The following is a 21,806-nucleotide window of genomic DNA, read 5'->3' as shown; positions in this document are numbered from 1 at the left end:
CATGGTACCAGTGGCATAGGAACTTTCGATTTGGATGATGTTCCCCTAGTCACTGCAGATGTGTAGAGCTCCGGTTCTGCTGAGCCATTCACCGACTTTTGCTTGTCGATCTATGAAGAATTTGGGATCTTGAATGAGAGCAATTTCCTACTGCATTACCATGAGCCTTCTTGCCACCACGACAATAAGATGAATGAGGTCAACACCGTTTTCCCATGTAAAGTACAGTCCAGACCCTTTCTAGGTGAACCGTGTTACTTGGAGCGTGGAGATCCTTAAGAGAATTCGTAAACTACTACTACATCGTAACACTTCTACATATCAGTCTTTAGATGTGAAGTCGATCTTCAAGACAATAAAGCGTAGAGGACCACAACTACCTTTCAACTGAATGTGGAGTTTGTCTTCATGTAGATACGAAATCTCAAGATGATAAAACAAGTAAAACGATACGTGATGAGATTTCTCAGAATCCATGATGGAGGTCGATTTCTTCTTTTGATTTGTACAAGTTATTAGAAAAAATATCAAATATTTACCTCTGTCTCAACAGACTCCTAAATCACAGCTTTCACCTGAGATGCCAAAGCAGAGGCAATTCTCATAGCCATTTCAAATATTTCAACGTATAACCTCCTGGGTTTTCCTCAATGAAGATTCATGCCACTGATCTAGACTTCGGCATTCACGAATCAGCTCAGTCAAGGCTCAAGTCACTCACTGTCCAGACACCAAGATGAGTTGCAATTTAGTAATTGATATAGATGCTCTAAGTCATTGCTCGTTATTACAAAAAATACACCTCGCCGGATGCTATAAGCCAAAGACGCCAGAGTAAATGCAGCGCACTTCTCACCACCCCGCAGCCTACAACTTGGCCGTTTCGGTCTTGGACCGCGCAACCTCGCATCTGATGAGGCCGTTGGGGCCGGACTGCGGGGCGTACACCTCGGCGTCCTTGCCGGTGTTCTTGAGCCCCTTGTGCCAGCTGAGGTCGATCTCGAAGTAGTGCTTGTTGGGCAGGGTGTAGGTGACGGTCAGTGCGCCGGGGACGGCGGCGAGGATCTGCTCGCACATCTTGTACATTGTGTTCTGGACGCTGGCGCTCTCGTCCTGGGCGAAGGTCTTCATGGTGATGTCGCGGGCGTGCTGCCAGGCCGGGTCGAACTGGGGGACGGCAGCGCGGACGGCGGCCAGGTCGTTGAACTTCCAGGTCCAGGCGGCGTCGACGTCGGTGGAGAGGATGCGGTCCCAGGTCTCGGGGAGGGTGGTGTACTCGTCGCGGACGAAGCCGTGGAAGGCGGAGCCGGTGGACTTGAGGACGGTGAGCTTCTGGATGGAGGAGGTGAGGGCGACGCCGTCCCTGCGGGAGACGCGGGCCTCGACGTTGCGGGTCTCCTCGCCGTCGCGGTAGAAGGAGTGCGGGTGCGGCTTGCCGTCGACGGTCATGCGGGTCCAGCGGTGCTGGACGATCTTGATGTTGGCGGCGTGGATGTGCTTGTAGGTGTCGAGGAAGTGGGTGCCGAGGATGGAGGCGTACAGCTCGGGCGGGTTGATGGGGTTCTCCTTGGCCTTGATGTAGATTGTGTTCTTGATGGAGTCGGTGGCGACGACGACGGAGTTGTCGGCGACGGTGTAGGAGGTCTCGATCTCGCCCTCGAGCAGGCAGCAGACGGTCATCTCGGTGACGGTCTGGGAGTCGCCGTCTTTCTGGACCTTGTAGACGCGGACATTGTCCTTGCCGTAGCGGGCGGACGCGAGGACGGGCATGTTGGGCGGGTTTGTAAAGGGGAGGGGACGGGGTATCACTGGTGAGGAGGATATGAAGCTATCACGGTTGAGATGAAGGGAAGATGAGATAGACCGCCTTGGCAAGGGCTTGGGCCAGGGAGACGCGTGTGTCAGAGTGAGAGAGAAGGGAGGTTGAGGTTGAGGATGAGACAAGGTAGCACGGAGCAGATTAGAATTGACGGAGGGGGCCGATAAGTGTTTATATATCAAAACAACAAGGTTGAGCTTTTTGCCAGCTCGCTCGCTCACTTGATCACTCACCTTAGCTTTGCTGGACGTCACCCAGAGCCCGGAGATACATAGATAGCGCAGTCGCGTCTTTGGTCCGGCAGGCACGTTTTTTTCCTTTGGCAAGGTAGCTAGCTGGAGCTGCAATGGCTCAGAAGATTCAATGGCCTGGCCGAACTGGCCCGATCCCTTGATAGGGCCCCCGGCAGCCGTGGGGTAAGATGGTCTTATTGGAGTCGAGTGGAGCCCCCGGAGCCCGCCGATATCCCTAGGGGAGCAGCGCAGGCATTTCGCCGCATGCAGCCGCCTTCAGGTGCGAGCTTGACTACGGCTCTCTGCGACTGGCGGGCTTTCGGCCATTGATGGAGGGTCATCCTTCTGCAGGGTCCATCATGAAGACCGTTTGATGATGCCTCCGAGAACTAGTCTCGGGATTTGTTGACGATCTTCTCATAGTCACGGTTGGCTAGGTGTGCAGCAAAGAAACGGCCGAGTCCATCAGGAGCATCCACCACCATCCACAAAGGCTAGGACCAGGAACTAGACTGAGGAATGTGTGCGCCGTTTCTCCGTCACGGCCGCTCAAGAAGTGAGGAATGTTTGCTTGGAAAGGCTCCTCGACCCCACATCATGCAAGACCTCTTCCGCAGAATCTCAGCAATCCCAAGGACCCGGCCGCTCACCCGCCGCCCCTCTCCGAACCTGATGTGAGGTCAGGGACAAGTGAGGTGAGGTGACGGCCGATAGGATCCGGATGCCCCGCCTCTTCGGTGGTGTGTGGGTATCAAGCCCGAAGACGTGGAAGGGTCGACGACGCAAATCCCGTCATGACAGAAATGATTCTGTTCATGATTGTGTCTGGCTGCCCTCACAGGACACGATTGTTCGCCCACGGACGAAGAGCCTTATCGCGCACAGGTGGATGTGTCCGAGGCATCGAATGACTGTGGAAGGGGAGCCGGCCGTGTTTCAGCATCGGTGCTGGCATTCGACGCTGTGGCATGAGCGGCTTCAGACGGCAAGGGCTTTCCTCGGGAGCATAAGTAGGATGGTCCATGGTTTGTGTTGATGAAGGTGAGTATTTCGTTTTGTGGGCAGCGGCGGCGGTAGGCTGTGCCAAGTTTTGTGGCCATCTCTCTGTGTCTGCCTTTTGCTGTACTGATGCTCCTCGTGTATGCTTTTGTTCGCCCAAGGCAAGCATATGCTGTTTCGACAGTGAGTGCTGTTTCGACATATGAGTTAGCATTGCACGTGGTGATTATGATTAACCAGACCTGCCGGGGATGAAAGGATATAAGATGCAGATGGAAGCCGGAGTTGGAGCAGGTGATGGGGTCTCAGCGCAAGTTAATTACTTCTCTGATTCGTTCAGGTAGCTCATGTTGGTCGTTGAAAAGAATCAACTGCTTCTGCAAGTTGAATACCTGTGATGATGTGTCTATGTCAGTGAAGACTCCAAGCGACATGTTTTGGCTTGAAGACTCCACAGCAGATCTTGAAGGATGGCCATTTGTTCCGTTTCTCCCTTACATAGGTATGAGAAATAAGCTGTATGTCTTCATCTGTGCTTGACTTTCAGGTTCTAAAAAGCAATAGAATGGATGGAAAATCCTGCCCGCCTTCCACACTCAGCTGGAGGTCTGAGATGGAAAGAGAAAGCGGGGCGGGGAAGGTACGGTGCTTGCAGCACTACCTAGCGAGAAGCGCACCGACTTTTGAAGCAAACCGCGCTGTACCTTACGGAGCACTGCAGCTAAACACCTCTCTCCTGGGCTGGTAGCTGCAGCGAGTCGAACTCCATCCAGGCTCAGGCTGGATTACTGTGACACCCCGCCCCTGGACACCACCACCCACACCAGACCGAACTCGCAACAACAGCAACTGGACGACACACACGCGACCGCATCGGCGACACATGTGGCTCCTCTCCTGAAGCTGGCACCAGGCTGGGACTGACTGTGGACCGTGGACCGTCGATTGCACCCAGGACGTGGAATGCCCGCAACATCGCACAACGCTCCAGCGAAAAGAACATCTCACGAACCGAATATCTCTCCGACGACTCGACCCTCCTCACACACCGCGCCTTGAGATCGTTCAATCGTCATAAGGTATATTATACGAACGCACACCACCACCTCAGCCAACCGTAGCCGTGCTCCTCTGCGCATATCCTCAGCGCCGAATCCCGTCACATCTCCACCCGACCTTACGAGTTGCCGACCGACATCAACAGCCTGCCCAACGCCTTGCGATTCGAACCCCAACCTTCTAGACACGCAGCCTGAGACTGCTTCCATCACTCTATTCTCGGCGACACGTCCAACGTCCCACTCCTCCGATACCCGATTGAAGCCCCGCATATCTATCGCGAGATTCTGCCCGATCAGCCACAGTTCCCTCTCTGCGCGGATTCAATCGACGAATCTCCCTTCCAGACTCGAACGAAACCAAACATTTCTAGAATAATTTACGACAACAGTTGCCCGAATGCAAGGATTTTGGGAGCGGCCCCGGACAAAGGTGGTATCATAGAGAGGTATACCCGCCATGCTGGGCGCATCCGCAACCCAGTCCCAAAAGGCATTGTCGCCTCAGCAGTCCACCCCAAGCGTCAACACCCTCAACCCGAGGCCGAGTTTCGAGCGGGAAGCGAGCAGTGGTAATCTTCAACCACCCCTCTCTTCCGCCAATGGACCCAGGAGCCTTGGCGCCTCGGGCGTCAGCTTCGCCCCGCGAGGCTCCTCGCTCAACCCCTCCATCGCCCCGGGAAGCTTCAGCTCCGAGCTGCGCAGCCAGATGATGCCTTCGCGATCCGGTTCGCGGGGCGATATCTACGCCATGGACAAGGTCGACGAAGACAACGCCATCAGCGCCGCCGAACAGGCTCTCGTCAACCTTCGAGATCAACTGAACCGCGAGATGAAGATCAAGGATGGCAGCGAGAACATGTTGGAAGCCCTGAATGCGAAAAAGGCCAAGCAGACCAAGGAGCAGAGGGCAAAGGTCGAGGCCGAGCTCTACGCCTCCAACCAAAGAATCAAGATCCTACGGCAGAAAATCGCCGATGCCCAGAGAATGAAGGCAACGCCGACTACTCCTACGAGGCAAAGAACCGAGGGCTTCTTTTCTTCCAACAATGGCTTACGCTCGCCTCCTAGTGTGTCGCGCAGCGGTGCAGGGTCGGATGCCGAAGAGCTGCAGGAGCAATCACCCACCTTCCTCCTGGCCGAGTTGTTGCAGGCGCTGGAGCAAGAAGGCATGCCCCCTGAATACTACGTCAGCCGCGGCAACAGTCTTGTGGACCTGTTCAGAAGACACCCGACACTGAAGTACGACCTCGTTTGGTCGGTCTTTGGTATGCGTATGCAAGTCATGCTCCTGAGCGAGGCCAGAGAAGTGGTGGCAGCCGGCTACCGCATGATTCGATACGCCATATCCGATGTGTCGTCTTTGAAAAAGATTCGCAGCTTGAACACAGACGTCATTGTGATAACGTGAGTAACTCCTCGCTCCGACCGGGAACCATAGCTGATCTCGACAGATCCCTCATCAAGGACCGAAAGGCCGATTTGGAGCGGGAACAAGCGCTCAAATTCGTCCGGGCATTCCTCGATGTCAAGGATGGAGTGAAGGAGGTTTCGAGGGCTGTTGTCCGCACGATAGCCGCTGTGGCAGAGCAAGCCGAAGATCGGTTGCGCTCGATTTGCTTGGAAACCCTGGCTGAGATCATGCTCCGAGATCCCGCGCTAGCGGTTGCATCTGGCGGTCTATCACCACTTTCCGAGGCGCTCATCGAGGGTACCTACAAATCGCCAGAGACCCTCACGGCATCGTACTTGCAGATTCTGGATAGTCCGCAGAAGAGGATTTACCTGCGCTCCGGTTATGATCTGGAGGTTCTCTTCACGGCATTTACAGACATCATCCTCGCCAACGAAAGTCTCCTGAAGCAAAATGCAAAGGCTATCACCAAGATCTTGAAGAGTTGGCCGGGCCTGATGATGCTGACGATGCACGACTCCCGCGCCATCAAGTCTTTGCTCACCAGCATGGTACTTCCTCAGGCAGCTATTCGAGAGACAGTCATCGATCTTGTTTATCTGTTGCTTCGTATCAAATCCCCCTCGTGGGCGTCCTCATTCCTCGCTGGTCGCCGGCTGACGACATACGGACGAGTTGCCAGTCTCAAATCGGCCCCAAACCAGCAAACGCCCTTAACAATTTCGACGCCTCAAGAGGATGACGGCGGAGAGCAAAATTTCATGGACCATTATACGGCTCTGCTCTTGGCAACGTTCGTCAAGGCTGGCCTGCTTCAAAATCTCCTCCAGGTTGCTAGGACGAGCGAACCTGCCTTGACGAGAAAGACGTGTCTTCTCATTGGGGAGGTACTGAAGCTGTCTAGCAGATTACTACCTTCGTCTTGGAGCAATGATCTCCCTCTGCTTCCCGACCTCTTCGCGGCGGCCACACAGTTCAACGATGACAGCAGATTCATTGCCTCTGGCATTGTCTATCAGATCAGCTCAGTGAGCAAGACTCTGTACCGAAGCACATCATCCACGGCGACTGCAGGAGCGTTGCCCTCGAGCGACAGTATGGGGAACCTTGCAGACATGCATCGCAAAAGCAACGCCGGGATTGTGGTTCAAGAGGGCGCGATCCGGCAGCTGCTAGTCGAGTCCAATGTCTTGAATAGCTCAAACTACATGAAGTGGAACTGGGACGTCATTTCACGCATCATTGATGGTCCCCTCCAAGACGGGAAGCGGCTGGATGAAGTCAACAGGGTTTCGAAGTTCATGAACAGAATCATGAGTTTCTATAGGCCGTTTAAGCACCGGTTTTCAGATCTCTCAACAAACAAGAACACCCAAAAGTACGTCAGGGTTGGATGCGCCCTGATGCACACACTGCTACAATCGCCAGAAGGCGTCGACTACCTGCAAGACCACAAGCTGCTGAGACAGATAGCAGAATGTCTCGCTCAGTGCGACCCAGTAAGTTCAGTGCTGAACTCAATGACCAGGACAAAGACTAACGCACAATGCAGAGCAGTGGACTCACTTCAGCAGACCCCATGTTTTCTCCTGGCCGCCTGCAAAGCACCCTTTGTGCTGGCTACTTCCCCATGCTAGGAGTACTCAGTGGTGACCCCAAAGGCCTGGACCTTCTGCAGCGCTGGAGAATGTTCAACATGATGTATCACATTCTTCAACACAAGCAACGACCAGATCTGATCAAGTTGTTGCTCTCGAACTTCGACTACAGTATCCCGGGCCATCCTCGCGTGCTTATTGAGCAAGCTTTGACGTCTGGCACACGGGAGATTCGAATTATAGGCACGAATGTTTTGAGGAAATACGCTACCCGGCCCTTTGACGCATCACAACCTTCCCACGGCAAGGTGGATTGGAAGTGGGCGATTGAGAAGCTGGTCGATCAGCTTTATGATCCCGAGGTGGAGGTTTGCCGAACTGCGGTTAAGATCCTCGAGAAGGCGTGCAATAAGAAGGCATATCTGGAGTACGTCGTCCAATGTCGTCCAACGATGGACCATCTTGGAGAAATCGGCGCCCCTCTCCTCCTTCGTTTCTTGTCCTCTTCAATCGGCTACCACTACCTCGACGGCGTTGACTACATCAGCAACGAGATGGATGATTGGTTCCTCGGCCGCAACGACTCCTATGTTGGTGTTATTGAGACCAGCTTAGCGAAGGCGTTTCTCGAGAACCCGGAAGAACACCAGAACAGGATGAACATGGTCGACGAAGTCCAAGCCGATGCCGAGCCCGAAAACCACATCCCGCCTCACTTCTACCGCGAACTCGCCCGTACAGAAGAGGGCTGCAAATTGCTCAGCGATAAGGGACACTTTGCAGAATTCGCAAGCACCATCAAGGAGTACGGAATGCAATCAGAAGACCCTGAGCTAATGCTCAAGGTCAAGGCGTCAATGTGGGCGGTCGGCAACGTGGGTTCCATGGAGCTGGGAGCACCGTTTATTGAATCATGCGATGTCGTAGAAGACATTGTCAAGATTGCCGAAGAGCACGAGGTGATGAGCCTGCGTGGCACAGCCTTCTTCGTGCTTGGGCTGATTTCCAGGTCTGCGCATGGCCTCGAGATTCTCTCGGAATGCGGATGGGACTCCAACTTGTCACCTAGAGGGGAGTCGTTGGGTTTCTGCATTCCAAACGATCTCAACAAGTTCTTCTCGTTCAAGCCCTGGAAGCATGCCATCGCATCCAAGATCGCGTTGCCCAACACACAGAAGACTTACTTGACTCCACCGCCTCCCACCGAAGCTCGACCGCCCCTAGAAAAGGAGGAGTTGCCCGCCTTCACAGACGAAGCCGCCATCAACCAGCGCATCCTCGACCTCGTGGTTGACCTCGGCAACATGGTTCTGTATAAGCGTGCAATGGGCGAGCTGATGCAAATCAGGCAGCACAAGGTGGCAGGCTTCAGATGCCCAAAGATGTTCAAACGCATCATGACGATGCTCGAGTATAACCATTATCGCCTTCCCATCAGGCGCATGGTCATCGAGATGTTTGACAAGAGTGTCCTACGGAAGATTGTCTTCGACGAAGACAGCGATAGCGACGATGAAGAGGACGAGGAGGACGACGACAACGTAGCGTCGTCTGGAGATGAGAATCGAACCGAGAGGCAGAGGAGCATCTCGGATCCGTCCGAGCTAGAGAAGGATGGCCCCCCGCAGAAGACGGAGCGGTCAGACAGCCATGGCTCAGCCGAATCGGATGACTCTGCGGAGACGGCATAGGTCTACGTCGATGCATAGTGGCCGTACAGTTTTGCGGAGGGCTTCGCGTATGGAACGGGAGGGGCGGGGTATTCCCAAGACGCGTCGGAGACCATGATGAGGCGTTTCGTTACTATTGTTTTTTTGTACTATATCTCGGGATTTTGCGGGATGGATACATCAGTCAGTTTGGCCAACATTTTGGCGGCAAGCAGAGAGGCCCTCTGAGAAATCGCGAAATGATCTTTTTCTGGGAGCGAGCAACGGATAGGATGGAGTCGGGCGGCCATCTTGCTCATCGATTCCCCGGAAGCAGGATTTCGGTAGGGAGGCAATTCAAAAGTCATTGGTTCCCTCGATTGTGTGTGTGTGTGGACTTGTCGTATGCTGTGCCTCTGTTTGTGTACAAGACGATGGGTAACCATTGTTTTACTAAATCGTTTGGTGACAGGGCGTGTTAAGGCGTAGCAGAATCTTCAGTTCCTTCCCGTGCCTTACCTCAGGAAAACTAAGGACTGCCCCGCCCCCACCTTGAGTGACATCCGCAAACTGCGGCCGACCCGACGTCAACCGTCCCGGCGGAAATCTACTCCGGAGCTTCAAGTCGTACCCGTAGACCCGTGGACCCATTTAGAAGACTTTATTTAACTCTGTACACTTCCGATCCATCATCTCGGGATTCTCACCTTGTCATCCGAATCGCGGGACATCATCATGGTCTCAGGACGAGTACTGGTCATCGCCGGCTCGGATAGCTCCGGCGGAGCGTGAGTAATCCGCAACTCTTCACGGGTTTTCTCGCACAACAGGTGGACTGACGTAATTCGCAGCGGCCTGGAGGCAGACCAGAAGGTAATCGCAGCCCATGGCTGCTATGCTATGACGGCCACCACTGCCCTCACAGCGCAGGATACCACGGGCGTGCACGATATCCACCATGTCCCGCAGGAGTTCTTAGTCAAGCAGATCGATGCTTGCGTCAACGACGTTGGTGTCGATGTCGTCAAGACCGGTTCGTTGAACGCACTCGCCGTTGATGCCGAACGAGAGCTCATTGTTGGTTAGGTATGCTGGCCTCGCCGGCCACGATCGGGACGGTCGTGGAAGCCTTGAAGAGGCACCGCGTTCCCAAGGTCGTGGTCGACCCGGTCATGATCGCGACCAGCGGCGCGGAACTCCTCCCGCGCGAGGCCGTCGCCGAGTTGCTGGAGGGATTGCTCAAGATCACCACCGTGCTCACGCCCAACATCCCCGAGGCCAAGCTGCTCCTCGAAGACGCGGGGCACAAGGGCATCGAGGTGACATGCGTCGGCGACCTCGAGCAGATGGCGAAGATGGTGAAGGCTCTTGGGCCGCAGTGGGTGCTCGTCAAGGGCGGGCACGCGCCGTTCAAGGCCGACTACACGGTCGCGGAGACGGAGGAGGAGAAGGCCCTCGTCGTGGACGTGCTCTACGGGGACGAAGGGGAGCTTGTGAGGATCGAGAGCCCGTACCAGGCGTCGACGAATACGCACGGCACCGGGTGCTCGCTTGCTTCGGCTATCGCGTCGGGTCTGGCCAAGGGGTTGAGCGTGCCTGAAGCTGCGAGGGCGGGCGTGAGGTATATCGAGGCTGCCATCCGGACGGCGCCTGGGTTTGGAAAGGGTCATGGGCCTTTGAACCATTTCCACTCCGTCCAGACTCTGCCTTTTGCGCCGGGGCGGTTTATTGAGTATATGCTGGAGAGACCCGATGTCAAGGACGTGTGGCGGACGTTTGTATACCATCCTTTCGTCATGGCGATGGGAGATGGTACGTTGCCATTGGAGTCTTTTAAGGGGTATCTCATCCAGGACTACCTTTACTTGATACATTTCGCCAGAGCCAATGCGTTGGCGTCATACAAGGCGAAGAGCATCGCCGATATCTCGGCTGTAAGTTGGGCATATCGCGAGTCGGTCAGCAGCTGACGATATCAGGGAGCCACCATCGTCAGTCACATCACCCGCGAGATGTCGCTGCACATCGACTACTGCAAAGGCTTCGGCATAACGGTCCCCGAGATCGAGGCCACCGAGGAGAAACAAGCCTGCACCGCGTACACCCGCTACGTGCTTGACGTCGGACAGAGCGAGGATTGGATCGCTCTGCAGATGGCCTTAGCACCGTGTCTGCTCGGGTACGGTGCCGTGGCGAAGCAGCTCCACGGAGACGTCAAGACGAAGCGCGACGACAACACGTATTGGAAGTGGATCGAGAACTATGTGGCCGACGACTACGTCCAGGCCGTGAAGACGGGCTCCGAGCTGATTGAGAGGCATGCTGTGCTGCAGAGCCCGTCGAGCATAGAGCGGCTGATCAAGATCTTTATCCATGCCACCAAGGTAAGCCCCGTGAAGGTTACGCGACACATCGAGCTTTTATCTGACCGGAACACAGATGGAAATCGGTTTCTGGGAGATGTTCCCTTACCGATAATCAACCCCGTTGACTGGGATGGCTGTTTGATAGAACGCATAGAGCCGGGTACATAAGGGGATAGACGGGTTCTCAACGAAAGAAGATACATGAGAAAACTGCATGGGTTTAAAACGTTGGTGACAAATTCTGCAATGCGATTGGTCGTACAACGTATGCGTCCATTGACTTGGTCGATCATGGTATTCTGAGGCTCAAACAACCTCTTAAACACGACCCTACAAAAATAGACGTGACGGAGAAGAGGAAACTCGAGGCAGAAAGCCAAGCATCGTTGAAGCCAGCAGGCCGAAAGCTTCAGTCCTGTCGTCCGATACAGCTTGCCATGCTTACATTCTTTGACCGCCCCCCAGTTCGGGTGTTGGTCCCGCATTACGGAGGCCAAACACCTGCAAAAGAAAGAGGTTCCCTGCTTGGCATATGTAACCCGACTTGAGGCCAGATGGTTTCCAATCAACCACAAGCGGTGTCAGCAGCGTCAGCAGAAAAAAAGCACGCAAGATGGAGACGTCGTCCAAACCACCAAAGTGAGAGATTGTAGGCAAAGAGTCATGGTCCACGTCGCAAAGAGCAGAGGTGCCTTATCGCGAGTCATATCCGCTATCTTATCCGGCCGATAAGCGGGAAGCGGGTCCACGTGCAGCACGTCGCTGCAGGTGCAGGAAGCAGCTCAGCGGGTACGTATCCTTTTTCGCCTTAGCCAGCAGGGTCCCTACCGGGAGCGCCTGCCTGTCGCTGAAAAGTTTTTGGCGGCCAGGGAAAAAAAATTCCTACCCCAGCAAAACCGCCTCGCGCACCCAAAACCTTCCATCCGTCCTCCTCTTGTTTTTTTTTCCCTTCTTCCATCTCCCATCCCTCTCTCCCTCTCCCATCAAAACTCCCATCTCGCGCAACCAATCCTCTTTTCGGTTCAGTCCAGAAAAAGAGATCTACTTGCGTGAATCTTCCTTACCACAGTCTTTCTTTCTTGCCTTTTGACATCGCTCACGCGAAAACCCGACGACACAGAAGCTTTCTTCGCGTTCTCTGCCTCTAGCAAACATGTCCTACGGCGGCGGTGGTTACGGCGGTGGTGGTGGTGGCTACGGCGGTGGTCGCGGAGGCGGTTACGGCGGTGGCCGCGACCGCGGCGACAGAGGTGATCGCAACGGAGGATACGGTGGTGGTGGCTACTCCAACGGGTAAGTTTGATTGATTCTGGTCTTCTCCCTCTCCGCCAAACGAAGCTCGCGAGGCGAGGCTGCTAGGGGTGGCTTGGCATCACACAACACGATGTGATGACAGCCTGTAACCATCCCGAAACATTCTCATACAACATCGCGCGGGCTCGGGCATTCACTACATTTCATTCATTTCTCTTTCGGGCTCGTTGCTGATATCTTTCACAGTGGTGGCTACGGTGGAGGTGGTGGTGGTGGTTACGGCGGTGGCGGCGGCGGTGACCGCATGAACAACCTCGGCTCTGGTCTTCGCCAGCAGGAGTGGGGTGAGTATTTGACGCGAACTGAAGATATCAAGACAACGGCTAACCAAAACGAACCAGATATTAACTCTCTCCCCAAGTTCGAGAAGTCCTTCTACAAGGAGCACGACGAGGTCGCCAACCGCAGCCAGGCCGAGGTCGACTCTTTCCGCAGCAAGCACCAGATCGCTGTCTCCGGCACCGATGTTCCCAAGCCCGTCGAGACCTTCGACGAGGCCGGTTTCCCCAGATATGTCATGGACGAAGTCAAGGCTCAGGGCTTCCCTGCGCCCACTGCCATTCAGTCCCAGGGCTGGCCCATGGCTCTTTCCGGTCGTGACGTCGTCGGTATTGCCGAGACGGGCTCCGGAAAGACGCTGACCTACTGCCTGCCCGCCATCGTCCACATCAACGCTCAGCCTCTGCTGGCGCCCGGCGATGGCCCTATCGTTCTCATCCTTGCTCCCACCCGTGAGCTCGCTGTCCAGATTCAACAGGAGATTTCCAAGTTCGGCAAGTCTTCCCGCATTCGCAACACTTGCGTCTACGGTGGTGTTCCCAAGGGTCCCCAGATTCGCGACCTCTCCCGCGGTGTTGAGGTCTGCATTGCTACTCCCGGTCGTCTCATCGATATGCTCGAGGCTGGCAAGACCAACCTCCGCCGTGTGACTTACCTCGTTCTCGACGAGGCTGACCGCATGCTGGACATGGGTTTCGAGCCCCAGATTCGCAAGATCATCGGCCAGATTCGCCCTGACCGTCAAACCCTCATGTGGTCCGCCACTTGGCCCAAGGAGGTCCGCGCTCTTGCCTCCGACTTCCTTTCCGACTTCATCCAGGTCAACATCGGCTCCATGGAGCTGGCCGCCAACCACCGCATCACCCAGATTGTCGAGGTCGTTTCCGAGAGCGAGAAGCGTGACCGGATGATTAAGCATCTCGAGAAGGTCATGGACAACAAGGAGAACAAGATCCTCATCTTCGTCGGCACCAAGCGTGTCGCTGACGACATCACCCGCTTCCTTCGCCAAGACGGATGGCCCGCTTTGTGTATGTCTTCCCCTTCGTTTCTATCTGAGCACTGCTAACAACTTCGCAGCCATCCACGGTGACAAGCAGCAGAACGAGCGTGACTGGGTTCTCGACCAGTTCAAGATGGGCAAGAGTCCGATCATGGTGGCTACCGACGTCGCGTCGCGTGGTATTGGTGAGTATCAGATCCCCCCAACCTTCATGGCAACTTCCAGCAGCCTCGTGCTGTACTTTACTCTCATGTCTAGGGGCTCTCTTGATTGCGCAATCTTGCCTGATGCATTCGTGTTTCCTTGGTTCTCTCTGCCTCTGAGCGGAGTCTTGGTCTGGTGTGTAGCCGTTGGCTTGCTATACTCGCTTTCCCACTCTTGTGCCTGCCTTTTGCCATTGGTACAAGCGTGGATGTGGCATATCTTGATTCGATCAAGCTGTCCCCAAGATTCCCCAAGCCCGAGGACCCGGTGCACTGAACTTTCCAGGATGGCATTTGACGCGTATGGACTGCCCCGTCTCCGACGGAGTGAAAGACAGCCTGATATAATTATCAAACATACCTGGTTCCTTGCTGGAACGTTGCTATACACATCGTGAGGCGTCTGCTAACCCTTCTTGACAAGATGTTCGCAACATTACTCACGTGCTGAACTACGACTACCCCAACAACTCGGAGGACTACATCCACCGCATCGGTCGTACTGGTCGTGCCGGTGCCAAGGGTACCGCCATTACCCTCTTCACCACTGACAGTCAGTACTCCCCTTTCTCCTGTTCGGACTTGACAATGCTAACAACCTCACAGACTCGAAGCAGGCTCGTGATCTTGTCAACGTGCTGAGAGAGGCGCGCCAGGAGATCGACCCCCGTCTGGCCGAGATGACTCGCTACGGAGGTGGTGGTGGTGGTCGCTACGGCGGCTGGGGACGCGGCCGTGGTGGCGGTGGCGGTGGTAGAAGTATGTTCAATGTTCTCCCTCAGTGTGATACCAGATGCTAACATGGTGAACAGACAACGCCAACAACGCACCTCTCGGTGGTGGCCGACGCTGGTAAGAGCTTCGCTGAGCATCTTCTCCGAAGGCGAGGCGATTGATCATCCATGCGGCGGCATCTTGCGCACTTCCATGCAAAAATCGGCGTTCAAGTAGACGGCGGGGATTTTAGATTCGAGGTACCCAGGACATGCGCATGTGTCCCTCCAGCCTGGTATCTCTTCAAGGCTTTTTTCATTTCCTTATGTTTGTCGTTTTAGTTGCCCACATCGGCTCCGGGTTTGTTTGCGATTTTCTTTTTGAGGCATGGCCAAAACGTGGATCAGGTTGAACAAAAATTAAGAGGGAACGAGGACGACCACGACGACGGATGTCAAGAGAGGACTACCAGCATTAGAGACCCTCCGTTGGGTCCAGTGACTTTTGACGCTCTTTCCACGAGCAAAAATTGGGATGGCTTTGAAGTCAGGAGACTCGGCGGTGGAAGTATTCGATAGATTGTTGTGTACCAAGCAAGGTCTTGCCGTGAGGGCGGAACGCTTAGGTAGTAATAGGACACAATTATCTTATGAGAAGATCATGAAGCATTGCATGTGTTGGCTCATTGGTGTTGTGGTGATTCCATGTTCTTTTCATTCTTCGTTTCCTTCGCCATTCTACTCGTCCTGAAAGACAACATGGTGAGATCGCCTGACGCGGTCGATACTCTCCTGCGCAATATGCATCTCGTCGCCCTTTTCTCTTTCCTCGTCACATATCACACCCGTAGATCTAGATGCCGATGCCGATGCATAAACGACTGCGAAGTCCCGAACAACTACCGTCGCGACCAGACTTCTTATCGGGCCATACCGTGTCGTCACCTGCAGGCACAACTGAGGTTTCCCCTCCCCGGCGCCAATTCCTATAAGACCACTCTTCTGATGTTTGCAACTGGTCAAGACAGGTTCCCTTTGAGGATAATATAAGATATGTATCTGGTTCGCCAATATCAGACCTCAGCTTTTTTAATAGCGAGTGGCAGTTCTCGAGGACCTCAATGTCGGTGGGATCTCCTGTTCTTGTGCCCCTTTATTCCGTCCCAAACGAGTTATACGCAGTAAGCCCAGGCATCCGGAACAGATTTCGTATGTATGGACCTGGCATTCTACGAACACAGTGATTCTTGATCTTCGAGTTGTGTCTTGTGTCACACTTGTTCCATTACTCGTTTGTTGCCTGCCCTGAGCTGCTGCGGGCCAACGCGATATCTCAAGTGTCTACATTATCCCGCCGAAGAGGAGTCACTGGATGCTCTTGAACGGGGGAGGTGTTGGCGGCTCCAAAATTTCTCTGACCAAGAGTAGCAACACAAGTATTCGTGACGTGGTCATCGACTCTCTGGCAGTATTCCACTCTTGACAGAAGGCATTCATACATGTTCCTCACTTTACTCGACATGACAGTCAGAGTTGCGTCGCTGGACGAGCATGGCTGAGCTAAGGCTTCTCGGCGGAGACGAAGCCGTGTTGTGGATGCATTATCAAGGGTAGATACCTTTCTATGGAAATACTAATCTATCTCAGCAGTCAAGTCGCGAAACCCATCTCGGATGCCTATAGAAGGTCTTGCACGATGAGAATTGTTTGTATTCGTAGTAGAAACATCGCGAAAATTGGGTTTTATAAGAAGTAAGTCTCGTCCACAGACCGATCCGTCAGAATTGGTCGCTTACAGTATAACCATGGCGATCACACCTTGTCGTCACGTCCAAACTCTTGCAATTCCACGTTCAACAACAACTCCTCCCTCTCACCATGCAAGTTCCAATCTCACAACCACGCTCTCATCCGAGCCTCACGTCGTCCGTCGACTTGCCCAAGCGCGCAGACTACCGCTGCCACGGTCCCAACGACGGTTCAACGAACGGTCACACGGGATCACAGACAGACGTTGGGCGGACAGACGGACGGGGCACGCCACTCCCTTGCCTCGGTCTCATCAACGGCGCAAAAAAGAATTCCCCGTGGGTTCAGATCTTCTTCTGCTGCTAGATGGAGGAACGAACAACGCCCGTCGTCTACATACATTGCAATTTTGGCAATTCTCGGTCTTGGAAAGTCTTGGAATGGGGCGGCGGGTCGACGACGACGATGACTACGTACGTTTGAACTGCACATGCACGATTAGACGGGGGTTGGAAGGCAGTGTTCGTCGTCGACCGACTGAGTTGTTCATCCAGCCCTTCATCATCCAACCCCCCTACAGCCGACAGACCTGCGCTCCTCGCGGCAACGGCATACCAATTCCCATCGGATGAGGGAGAGGTCACCCGTCACCCATCCTCTCACCTCGACGGGGAAAGGACGGCCTCATGCAGAGCACGACCACTTCCTCCAGCCATCCGACTGCGACTGCGACTGTGACTGCGTCTGCTTCTACTGCACGTATGATCACCAAAAGGACCATGACCGGGCGGGCGGGCGCGCTCGTCCTTCCTGCTGCCGCTGCTTGCTACAAAAGTGGCTGGGCGTATGCAGAAACTACGCGTTGTCGCGGCGGCCGTGACCATTCATCCACTCCTCCTTCCCTTCAGAACGTCCGTGATACTGCGGGAAACCGAACGACTGACCGACTACCCTTCAACTTCAGCCAAGTTCGCTCCTCTCCCGCCCCTTAGTCTTCCTTTCCTTCTCTACTATGAGGCCAACCACCACCACCACCCCCCCTACCCATCCCGAGAGACCAGATGACATGAAGAATCCGAGCGGAACGGGGGAGGGGAGGGGCGTGTGTAAGAGAGGACGGGAGACGCATGAAATCCTACGCGCGTCGTTCGTGATGTTCTTTTTCGTGTCGTGGTCGTGATCGTGTCGATGTCGTGGCCGCCCCCCATCGACGGGATACACATGCCGCGCCTGCGCTTGTCCCTATCCTGTGCCATTTCACGACGCGGCTGGCCTTCCCTCTCCGCCAGTCTTACCGCATGGCGCCGTCGTTGTTTTGGTTTCCTTTTGGGCTTGGGTGTCTTCGTCTCTTAGTACCCTGTGTAGGCTGGGCAGAGGGTGTTGAGTTCTCATCATACTCCCACTAAATCCCCTCTCTATCGCTCTCTATGCCACACTCCCCCCTCTCTCGAGCAAACGAAGGAGAAATGGCAGCGGCGCCGTCTCGAAAAAAGAGGCGTTCACTAGATCTCCGCGCCATCGGTTTTGGTTGAAGAAAGGAAATTCCCCCCAAAGGATGGTAAAAACAACGAAACGCTACAGATTCGCCCGCTAGACACGTTCACACCACGTCGGACGCCCATCAATATAGCTGACAAAAAAGACATGCTAGCCGTGATAGCCAGCCACGCGCGCGTACGCTTACAACCGGGCACCGGCACAGAATCGACAGACGATGGCCGACGCCGTCTTCCCAAAGTGACAAAACAGTCAGCGCCTCCGGCAAAAGGGCACCGTCGACGGGTGTGGGAGCGTTGGCAGCGTGCGCGAGAAGAAGGGAGAAGGGGAGATGGTGGGAAAACGAAGAGCAACGGACTTGTGCCCATACGTTTTAGTCTGGGAGAAGCCGGTCGACTTTCTTTACACGGGAGTTAAGAGGTTTTTTGGCGGGATGTCATCGATCTTGGGGGCGCCGAAACTCGAAAGTCCTCTTCTTCCATCAGCAGAGGCACAATGCCGACGAGACCTGATGATATGTTGCGTATCGTACTTGGACAGGCCGGCAATGATTCCAAAGATGCTTTGATTACGTCTACTTCCAGTACGTCACGGGGATGTCACGGGCAGTTGTGGCTGTTCCTGCCAAATTATGGGCATTCGATGTACACAGGTCATATCAGACGGGCAGACAGGTATGTACTCGGGTTCGCGTAGGAGGGGGAAAAAGCAGTTCCTCGGATCCTCTTCGGAAAGCGATCAGCGTTTAGCTCGCACTGCCACCGGGTGCCCTCGGATAGCCTCCGGCCAAGGGATCAAGCAAGAAGTAGATCTTCGACCTAAGGTAGCGGGGCGGGGAGGAGGAGGAGGGGGGGCCAAGGGAAAGGGAGCAAGTGAGTGATTGAGTGAGTACCTACCTTAGGGAAGGCTAAGAGGTCCCTGCCAAAACCCTCTTCCCGCAGAAACCGCCTGTTGCTTTCGTTCGCCTTCCTGTCCTTGTCTGTTCTCCCGCACACCGGACTCATCTGTCCAAGAAGTTTACCAAGATTACCTACCTTAGCTGGCTCTTTTTTTTTGCTTGAAGATTGACCCACAGACAGGAGATGGCGGACACGGTACGAAATCACACATGGAATGTGCGCCACCTGCGACGCTGAGGGGAGAGAGAGAGAGAAAGAGAGAGATTGTGGTATTTCTCGGGTTAATTACCCATAGTACCGTGGGTTAGGCCGAGATGGAGAAGAAGGGCCTGGACTGCGCTCGATGGGGAGCTTGGCAGGTGAGGTGTGGGCATCCTCTCCGTCTCCATCTCTATATTGCGCGCCTGGAAGAGAGAGACAGAGAGACACAGACAGAAGGTGGGGAGGGGGGGTGTCATATCTGGACGGTGTTATTGCATTGACACAATGGCTTTGCACCTTGCCCGCTGTTGCCGCGTTTGGATGAACGGATGTGCCGTCTCAAAAGCGGCATGGATTGTGGTGGTTCCTGAGGAGAGAGAGAGTAAGAGAGGAGGAGGAGGAGCGAGGTACGGACATCCTGCGAGAGTCACGGACGAGGGACGAGGATGATGATTGTTTGTGCCCTTTGGATTCTTTTTTTCCGAGTCAGGTTGTTGGAACATCCAATCCTTCCAATGGCTTGCAGAATTGACATGTTACCGCAGTACGCTGTTCGAAGGGGACTGCCGCGTGGCGCCTTCCCCCCTCCTCCTCCCTCCCCCTCCACACATGCGAGTTTGTTTGAGGATGCGGGCTTCAGGGGCAGAGGAGGAGGAGGAGGAACAAAGGAGAGGGCATTCACGAGACGCGAGAAGCGGAGGCGCCCATGAGCTCGGGGCTCACCGCGGGGAAGGTCCTGGTTTTTTTGGTGGTGGTGAAGGAAGAGTAAGGTAGAGTAGAGTAGAGTACAGGGAGGGAGGGGAACAAGGAAGAGGCGGGAGTTGCGCCTGGGAGGGGTGGTGGTGGAGGGCGTGCAGATTTGAGAATTTCTCCGTCAACATGCCAGCCAAGTTTCGTCCCAAAAAAAAAGTTCTGGACGCGGTAGATAGGCGTAATAGTAATGTCGTTTACTATAGTAAAGGCACACACACGGTGGAAGTGGGAAAGGGCCGCGGGTGGGAAAGTTTAATTCGCATCGCAGTCCAACTTCAAATCACTGTCTTGGAATCGTCCGCGGTGATTGGACGTGGAAGTTCTGGTTCAGGGAGATGAGATTGACGCGCAAGTCTCAGACCCCCTCTCTCCTCCCCCTTCTCCTCGCTGACAGATTATGCACTGCCCTCCTAGGACTTTCCAATCGGTTTACCGAAAGGGGCATTATACGAGAGAGAGAGCGGTGTTGATCGCAGCTCGATACGTCTGAACTGTCATCTTTGGGATCGTCAGGTCTTCAATGCGTGGGGATGAGAGAGAAGACTGATGAACAGTGTGCGGAAGCCGCCCCCTAGACTCGAACGGGCTTGAATGATCGATGTTATGTGATGTAGGACGTGTCACCGGGGAGCCACACACAAGGCTTTGGGGGGAGGGATAAGCGGGATAGCGTCGGCTAGTGTTGCCGTGAGCCGTCAGCGAGCGGCGGTGGGCAACACGCCGTCGACCGATTGCTGAAGAATTGCTTAGCTGGATGAGGAGGGGAGGCAGGCACATGTTGACGTCTGTGGCGGCAAGGACAAAACAAAGGAGAGTCCTTTTGCCAAAGCAAAGCGGAATGTCGTGATTTGGCGTAAGCAGGGTACAGGTGCGCCATACCGCGACTTGAACTTGACGAATGGCCGCAGAGTCCCTCCCCCCGGCCGACGATCATTCAAGGACAGATAGATGGCTGATAACCTCCAAGCGCACAGTTCAGCAGATGATATCGGCTGTAGTAGCAGTAGTCGACCAACAACCAACACGAAGGTTTCCATGGAACTTCCCCTGCTCTCCTCCCCCAAGAAGAGGACTGTGACCGCAGTCTCGGGACGTGATGCGCGCGCGTCGTCAGTTTGCAGTCTTTGCGCCGTAATCCGATGTTTTAGGTTTGACATCCCCTCACAGAAGGCGCCCTCTTCCCTGGGAACGATAATAACCTTCAGCAACGATATCGAGGAGCTGCTTAATGTCAACCATGTTCCAACTTTCAGGAGAAGCAGTGTCATCGGGAGAGTTCCCCGTGATGAGTGACACGTATGACTGGCAGATATGCTGTCCAAGTGCCGTGTCAGACAAGAACGTGACTGGCAGCTGAACTGAAAAAGGCAAGTCTATCCAGAGAGCCGCAATCAATGCTAGGCGGTAAAGCATTGGCTCTTGAACTGATGATTAGTTGAAGTGGCGTCGCGTTCCTGGGGCAATCATTTCCACTCCCTCGTGTAGCTCGAAATTAACGTATACGTCGTCTCGAATACGTACATTCCAAATACACATTTTGCAGAAGGAGACGACGCATGAAGCAATCAAACAGGCCGCCTTCTCCTTCCACAGAAGCCGGGTCCGAGCCCAAACGGATTCCTCCATCCCGGCCGCGCCGGACATCTCCCGGAGTCAACTCCGTTGTCGACCGGAACGAAGGGAAAAGTCGTCAATCAACGCGAAACATTCCCGTCCGCTCTCTTCCTCGAGGCTTAGCTCCCGCGTCTTCGTCAGACGACGGAATTCCCGTCTTAGTGCCAGGAGAAAATGTACTCCGTACAAGACCGTCGCGCCATGTCGCAGTCTTTGTGCGACTCGAACGTGACACACGCGAAGAAGGTCGAGCCGAGTGGGTAGTCTAGGTTGAAGGAAAAAAGAAAAGAAAAAAAAAAGAAACATGGCGGCGATTGGGAACCAACAACAACAAGTGTGTAACCCAAACCTACCCGGACCCAGGTTCTTGGTGCCCTTTCGAAGAAGGGTCGCGCTGCTGCGGGCGGGCGGGCGAGGGGTGGTGGGTGGTGGACGAACGTGGCCC

The 21,806-nt window shown here is 54.6% G+C and overlaps 4 protein-coding genes across 4 annotated transcripts; 3 read left to right on the top strand and 1 right to left on the bottom strand.

Annotated features, from left to right (window-relative positions):
- Positions 1–867: 867 nt before the first annotated feature.
- CkaCkLH20_04476 (uncharacterized protein) lies at positions 868–1,770 on the bottom strand (the record flags this gene model as incomplete). The annotated part of the gene is made up of 1 exon (XM_038887195.1): positions 868–1,770. The coding sequence occupies one exon, from the start codon at positions 1,768–1,770 to the stop codon at positions 868–870; it is 903 nt and encodes a 300-aa protein (XP_038747361.1).
- A 2,799-nt stretch (positions 1,771–4,569) lies between these two features.
- CkaCkLH20_04475 (cytosolic regulator pianissimo) lies at positions 4,570–8,812 on the top strand (the record flags this gene model as incomplete). Its single annotated transcript, XM_038887194.1, has 3 exons — positions 4,570–5,516; positions 5,564–7,022; positions 7,076–8,812. The coding sequence occupies 3 exons, from the start codon at positions 4,570–4,572 to the stop codon at positions 8,810–8,812; spliced, it is 4,143 nt and encodes a 1,380-aa protein (XP_038747360.1).
- A 693-nt stretch (positions 8,813–9,505) lies between these two features.
- Positions 9,506–11,248, top strand: CkaCkLH20_04474 (thiamine biosynthesis protein (thi-4); the record flags this gene model as incomplete). The annotated part of the gene is made up of 5 exons (XM_038887193.1): positions 9,506–9,558; positions 9,622–9,803; positions 9,857–10,704; positions 10,750–11,154; positions 11,210–11,248. The coding sequence occupies 5 exons, from the start codon at positions 9,506–9,508 to the stop codon at positions 11,246–11,248; spliced, it is 1,527 nt and encodes a 508-aa protein (XP_038747359.1).
- Positions 11,249–12,289: 1,041 nt separating this feature from the next.
- On the top strand, positions 12,290–14,791 carry CkaCkLH20_04473 (ATP-dependent RNA helicase dbp-2; the record flags this gene model as incomplete). Its single annotated transcript, XM_038887192.1, has 7 exons — positions 12,290–12,429; positions 12,637–12,734; positions 12,792–13,760; positions 13,810–13,917; positions 14,360–14,488; positions 14,542–14,694; positions 14,748–14,791. The coding sequence occupies 7 exons, from the start codon at positions 12,290–12,292 to the stop codon at positions 14,789–14,791; spliced, it is 1,641 nt and encodes a 546-aa protein (XP_038747358.1).
- Positions 14,792–21,806: the final 7,015 nt, after the last annotated feature.

This window comes from Colletotrichum karsti (assembly GCF_011947395.1).
Source record: "Colletotrichum karsti strain CkLH20 chromosome Unknown Scaffold12, whole genome shotgun sequence".
In the NCBI taxonomy this organism is placed as follows: Eukaryota; Fungi; Ascomycota; class Sordariomycetes; order Glomerellales; family Glomerellaceae; genus Colletotrichum; species Colletotrichum karsti.
The sequence above is the reverse complement of the archived record's forward strand: the minus strand, read 5'-3'. Positions and strand labels throughout refer to the sequence as shown.